Source organism: Microtus ochrogaster, linkage group LG4 (assembly GCF_000317375.1).
Source record: "Microtus ochrogaster isolate Prairie Vole_2 linkage group LG4, MicOch1.0, whole genome shotgun sequence".
Classification (NCBI taxonomy): domain Eukaryota; kingdom Metazoa; phylum Chordata; class Mammalia; order Rodentia; family Cricetidae; genus Microtus; species Microtus ochrogaster.
The window spans coordinates 7,706,142-7,713,152 of NC_022030.1; the positions used below are offsets into that span (position 1 = coordinate 7,706,142).

General features: G+C 48.3%; 1 protein-coding gene across 1 annotated transcript; it reads right to left on the reverse strand.

Annotated features, from left to right (window-relative positions):
* Positions 1-2,475: 2,475 nt before the first annotated feature.
* Positions 2,476-3,297, reverse strand: Olig3 (oligodendrocyte transcription factor 3). Its single transcript, XM_005360970.2, has one exon. The coding sequence runs from the start codon at positions 3,295-3,297 to the stop codon at positions 2,476-2,478; it is 822 nt and encodes a 273-aa protein (XP_005361027.1).
* Positions 3,298-7,011: the final 3,714 nt, after the last annotated feature.

Sequence of the window (7,011 nt, forward strand, 5' to 3'; positions counted from 1 at the left end):
AGAGGCTCGAGGCTCAGTAGTAAGTCACTCTCCTGATTGATGAAACCGTCTTTCCCCTCCCCTTTCTGAATAATAAACTCCTGGAAAGACTAGAGGGCTGCCTTGTGTTGGTTTCAAATAAATCCTCAACAGGCTTTTTCCTCACTCAGAGAATGAATCACACTTGGGAAACAGACGATTATTCTGCCATTTGTCTGACTATAAGCAAAGGAGAAAGCTGCCTCCCTGGTGGACTCTGCTCTGACACTGCCCTCTAACTAAGGCCTGTGTGATAGGTGGAGGCAGCCACCTAGGAGAGCAGGTGGGCGGCAGAGGGTAGGGGCGACTCACTGAGATGCAGGGTTTTAGGCAGGCATTGCAGAGGTAGCCTGGGCAGGGAAAGGGCTTTCTAAACTCACTCTGCAGCCTGGATGCTGCAATGAGAAGCAGGGCCTTGCTGCCTGGGAGGTGGTATCACTTCTAATACAAAGGGCAGTTCTGGGTTTGCTTGGCTGGCAGAAGCAGAGGCCCTGGGCCCCACCCTGCAGTCACAGTCATCAGAGCTCAGTTTCTTGTCTTCCTTCAACAAAACAACAGAATCCTGGGTCCCTGCTGGACTACTCTTCTTTGTTCACAACCAAATCACCAATTTTGAGTGTGTCTCCAAAGCAAAATGGAATAGAGAAAAATGACCCCTGTTAGTCCATGTTGAACTGAAGGTGCCCTGTGCAGTTGGCTATGAAGGAGAAAATAAGGAAGAATTCTTGCTAAGGATCACTGGGATGCAAAGCCTGGGCGTTCATTTGCCTCCTTCCCGAGTTCTCTCACAAACCAGAGAGCGTTCTTTCCTTTCTTTTCCTGGCAGGCAGGCTGGGTGACTTCTATTTGTTAACTTTTAGAACAAACTGGATTGTTACACGGAGAATACAAAGACCACCAAAGTCATTTTGAAGCAAGAAGAACTTAACATACTGGTTTGTGCTTGTCTGTTTGCAACAACAGTCTCCGTGGCACTGTGCTACATCTCAAGTCCTGACACCTTGAGCTTCCAGATTCTATTTTTGATCTTAATTCTTGAGTCTATGAAGATCTAATTGTTGCCAAAAAACCCAAATAGGAGCTCAAATAGGGAAGGAGTACTTACATATACAGTGCTTCACTTGAAGGACATTTAGTTCCAATAATTAGCACCAATGTATCCATCCTTTTTACTTGTAAAAGACCAGAGAAAAACCTGCCATCGAAATCCCTCACCCACACCCAGACACACTTTACTGGACCCACATGCTTCTTAGCCCGTGACTGCTATTGATTAAAATTTAGACAAAGGCAAAAACTGGGTTTAGAGGTTCTTTTTTATTTGAAATCTCATCCAGAAACACTGGTTATTAATAAATATATCATAGTTATCAAGAATATATAAAAAATAAAGACAGGTATTGTCTTTGAAGCCCTAACAAAATATTTCAAGCAGATGTTCAGGAAAATAAAAATGGCAGCCCTCCCCAAAACACAGAAAGTTTTCAAAGCTGAGAGATAACAGACTGAGCCAACCCCGCATGCAGAATAATTTGGCAAGGGGGTGGGGTGAGCTACTAGAGAGGGGGCAGTTTTCTAGCCTCTGGTCCCTTGGAACAGCCCTAAGGTTGTAATGAAATTTGTGGAGCCGGGACAGAGTTGGACTCGGGGAAAGAAGCGCATATGCATCAAGAGTGAATCTTTGCACTCTGGCCCCCTTTTCATTTCATACAACCACAGACAGATATATGGAGTACTTTGGAGAATCCACTAATAAATCCTTGTTACAAGGAAAATGGCGCTATGGCCTGCACAACATGTTTAGACAAGATTCATTTAGAAGCGTGCATGCATTTTTTCTTGACCTATACTGCGTGGAAAAGAAAGCCCATATAGGAGGTTCATGCCCTGAACTGAAGCTGAGATTCAAAACTGGATTCAAAATTGGAATGCTGAGTGTCTCTCTCTCTCTCTCTCTCTCTCTCTCTCTCTCTCTCTCTCTCTCTCTCTCCTCTAGAAAAAAAAAAAACTTTAAGGACAGAGACAATCGTAACTGCATCTATCTCAATGAAATATTTACATTCGCTTTGCCCAAAAGGGATGAAGAAAGACAACTCCAAGTTCCTTCCCAAGTTTTTAACTCCACCAATCCCGTTTTTAAACAACAAATGCAGTTTTAACAGGAGCATACGGCAGTGAGAAATACTGGCGCTGCATGAGGAAAAGAAGCATGCATGCAAAACACGACGTCGGGTTCCAGGCCCCATTCGCTAACACCTAGACATCCCAGTTTGGTTTTGGTACGCCCCGCTGGGGTGGGTCAAGTAGGATCTGGATCTTTGGGGCCCCTGGCGAGGCTCCGGCGCCCGGCGCCTACCCTCCCTCAAGCCGAGCAGTCTCCCCCTTCCCTTCTGGTCCTGCACCGCGACCCCTGCCTCAGCTCTCCTTTTCTCCTTCAGGTCGGGACAGGCCCGCAGCTCACTTGAGTAAGTCCTTGGACTCGGCGGACAGCCGGGCCATATTGGCGGTGGAGAGGGCGGACAGGTGCGGCGGTGGCGGCATCTGGCAGATGGTACAGGGGCAGGGCAGCCCCGCCCAATGCTGGAAGCCACTGCCCAGCTGCAGCGCTGGCGGTGTGGAGGGCGCCTTGAGCAGCGAGTGGGGAGGTCGGATGGTGCCAATGGCCGGCAGGGAGGCGGTGGACAGCGGGGACGTGGCGTTGCTGGACGAGAGCGCGCCGCCCAGGATGGGGTGCACCGGGTGCACGGCATTTGCTGCATGCGCTGGGTGGCCGGCCGAGTGCCCCACAGTCCCGCAGTGAAAGGCCGAGTGATGACCCCCGTAGATCTCGCCAACCAACCTCTTCATCTCCTCCAGGGAGCTGGTGAGCATGAGGATGTAGTTTCTGGCTAGTAGCAGAGTGGCGATCTTAGAGAGCTTGCGCACCGAGGGCCCGTGCGCATAGGGCATGACCTCGCGCAGACCATCCATGGCGAGATTCAGGTCGTGCATCCTCTTGCGCTCTCGTCCGTTGATCTTCAGCCGCAACTGTTGAAGATCCTGCTCTGACAGTTGCTTCTTGATTTTGTACTTGCTGCTTTCTCCTGCGGCCTTGGCGCCCGCTCGCGAGAGGCTTTCCCCAGGCATCTTCTGCACCATATCGCCCTGTGTGGATGAGACCGAGTTGAGACGGCTCTCCTGGTGGTGGTGATGGTGGCGGTGGTGATGGTCTCTTAGGTACATCTCATCCATGTCTGGAGATGACGCTCTGCTGGAGACAGAGCTCGAATCAGAATTCATTTTATTACAGGAGATGCGGCCTTATGGTTGAGGGAGCTTTAGGCGGGAAATTAAAGGTAACCTTGAATTAAAAAAAAAATTGGAAGGTCCAGCAACCCACTTCTCAGTTATAAGATGAAAGAAGAACAGTCGGGGCACTGCCTTGCTCCGCCTTTCCCCCTCCCCGCTCTTTTCGCTATCTCCCTCTCCCGTCTAGCTGTTTCCTGCACAGCTCGTCGGTGTGTGCCTGAAGTAACCTCTTGCAGTAGAAGAGTGGCTTTTATAGAGCTGCAGCGGAGAAAAGAGACAAAAGGAGCCCTCCTATCTATCCTGGGCTGGTTAAGATGACGTGCCATCATTCAGGGCGGTGCGCTTTGCTGTCCCATTTAGCAAGAATTCCTATTCATATTCATTGTGGGGCCGCCCTGGGACACCTCTGCTTGGAACCGCAAGGAGCCCCCAGGCACAAAACCCTTTGAGTGACACACTCACCGCTGCCACTCAGGACTTCTTGTTTTTGTTTTTGTTTTTTTTTAACTTTCTTCCATCCCACTCCCTTTGCTCCATTTTTTTTTCTAACCAAATTTTACATTTAAAATGAAGGACAGGAATAGAAGTTAGCCGGATGATTGGCCCAGGTTGGTTTTGTTTTGTTTTTAATTTGAAGAGAGGATTTGAGTTGTTCCCTAGTTTAGGGAAATAAGAACAAAAACAGGTCTCAAAAACTGTGAGGGTCAGAGGAGCCAAAACAGCGCGGGAGGTTTCAAATTGTTAGTTTTTGCTTCGTTTGTGCATTCCCCCTAAACACCAACAGTCAGTTGTTTTTGTTTATTTGACCTTTCTGGTGTGATTTCAAAGACATGTGCCTATTTGACTACAGGTTTTGCCTGTGATACTACTGGGAGAAAGAAGCCCCTCACTTTCTGTGTTTCCTTTTACTTTAAAAAGAAAATAATTGGAATAAGTTCTGCTTTGTACATTTCTTTAACTTCTTAGCTATAGAACGAAGGGAAGAGGAACAGCGGCATGAAAATCTATCGAGGAAGAAAACCTAGGAAGGAAAGGGAGTGAAGAAAACTGGGAGAGAGTTAGGTATTGGAACACTTCTCAAAATCTCAATACAGACCTTAAGGGCCAAGATTCCTGAATCTTGCTGCTTGCATACAATTGGAGCAGCCGGACATCTTTGCCTCAAATTCCTCTGTGTGTGTGTGTTGGGATGGGATGAGGGGGTCTTTGGCAGTAAGGCGAATGCTGAGAACATCCAGAGCTCTCAGCGCTAGATCACCTGGAGCTGCCCCGTAATAGCCTACCCGACTGGGGCTGAGCGGAGCGGTATTTGAGGGTCAAATAAAAAGTGGTCTTGAATGTGTGTGTGTGTGTGTGTGTGTGTGTGTGTGCGTGTGTGTGTGTGTGTTTGAGAGAGAGACAGAGAGAGAGAGAGAGAGAGAGAGAGAGAGAGAGAGAGAGAGAGAGAGAGAGAGAGAGAGGGCGATAGAGCAACTGAGGGACAGAGAGAGACTGTATGTGTATTGTGTGTCTGTTTCTGTGTGTCTGTGTAACCACAGGACCCGGAGGTCTCCTTGTACGAGCGCTTGGTACAAAGTGGTGGCTTCTGAGGATAAATAAGAGGCCGGTAATTTGCTGTGTTTGATATGAGTGAGAGCATAAATGGGTGCAGACCCCCCCATTTTTCTTTGCTGTTTTTGTCAGTTAAGAATTACTCTGTAGTGAGAAAGGCAGGAATACAGAAATCTCTAGAAAGAAAGGAGTCTTGGGCAGTGGTGGCTTCTAGAAGCAGCTGGGCACTCCTTGCTCCCGGCTTAGAAATGCCATGAATAAAAGCTAGGTTAAGGCAGTGTGTGTAGAAAGTGAGACTCACTTAAACACTGGAACCTTGGCTGACGGGCTGACGTGGCTTGCCTTGGAGTCACTGGGAAAACCAGAAAAGAGGCTTCATTTACTACCAATGCAAATCAGGAAGTCAGCAGGGGGTACCGCCAGGTCTGCAGTTAGCTCGTGCTGGGAGGTTGTGCTTGCTGGCACACACCGTCTTTGGTGAGGTGAGAATCGCTGCAGCTCCCTGTCAGAGGGATGCAGACTGGACCGACCGTGGAGGGAATGTTTTCCCACACTGGCCTGATTTCTCTCTTGTAAAAGAAATAAAACGGTCAACAGTTCCTCATCAAGGACAGGGCTCTAATTCCCCGGAAGAATGGACCCAAGAATCTTCCATTGCTTACATTTCCATGGAAGAAAAGTTGCTTAAAACAAAGAACCTAAGAGTTTTCATGTTGGATAGAAAAATAAATGTCCCAAGCATTTCTAATGGCTCAGAGAAAGAAAACTCTAAGTCTTCCGACTGGTCCACTCTACCTGCGGTTTAAGAGTGAAGTGATTGCCCCACAACGTGATTCCAGGTAGCAGACCCTAGCCCAGGAAGTAGCACAGGACAGTTGGAAGACTTGCTTCTCAGCTGCAGATCAAGGGGCAGAGAGGGGTCAGAGAGCATTCCTGGAAGAAAAGTGATTTCCAAGCCCGAGTACACCCTGTCTGTTTCTGCTATCCCAGGAACTTCTATCCTAACTTTGAGTATTCATGTCCTGTGTCCTGTTGTCTTGCCTAAACTGAAAATACTATGCTGCTTTTTTCTTTTCGGAGAAGCAAAATCTAGCTAGATTACAAGAGTGTTGGATGAAAGAATAAAAAATAGACAGATGACTAACGCGCATTAACTTTTTAAAGGTTCTAATTGTATCAGTAGACAATGAAAAATAAAGTTCCTTAGTGTCCCTATGTTAGTCAAGAAGATCAGGGAATAAAACAGGGGAGAAATCAATAACTTTCCAGACCTGATTACGGGAATCCGAACCAAAAACAGGGACCATGCAGGAGTGGACACTTGGGGGTGGGAGTTGCAAAGGGCCGCTGTGGACATTGCCGACACACACACACACACACACACACACACACACACACACACACACTCGCTCTGGGGCCCAGGATATTTAGCTCCAGTAACCTCAAGGTGCCTGTACTGAACCTGGCAGTGAGGATGGGAATCTCAGGTGTTTTGCTTGGAGCTTAATGCCAGATGCAATGCCTTGGCTTTCCCTAAGTGAAGGTACGGTGGAACATTGGACTAAGTTAAACACTTACGGTGAGCTCAGGCTTTTAGGCACTCCCAAGTTGGCTACTCTCCCCTTTTCCTTCTTTCTGAGGGGTTACCAGATAGGAGAGAATGCCTGACTAAAGATGCCACCACTTCGCTCACCATAAAATGGACCGATACTCGCTTGGGTCCAAAAAGCGGAGGCTCTGCTTGCGACTGGTCTCAGACCTGGATTGCCTTTAGATCTTGAGAGTTCACGGGCATTCGCCGCTCAAGCTCTGCGCGGAGCAGACGTCCTTAATACGGGAGCCAGTTCCGACACTCTGAACCAACAACATACAGATTTCAGTGTTGCCATCCATCCATCGTCCACTCGGTCTGTGCCTAAAGGAAAAGGGAATCCCTGTTGGGCTAAGGCTACCGCACCCTCACTCAGAGAAAACTGGGGATCTGCGCAATGACCTTGGCCCTGGTCATGGGCAGATTCAGAGGGCTAGAGTAAACAAGAAGAGCGAGTTAGCTGGAGAGAAACAGTGGTAATCCAGTGGGGACTAGCTCTCTAGGGCTTACCCTGGTCGCCCTAGCGGCAGTTAAGGGCTGAAGTTCCTGGAACCGGTGTGTGC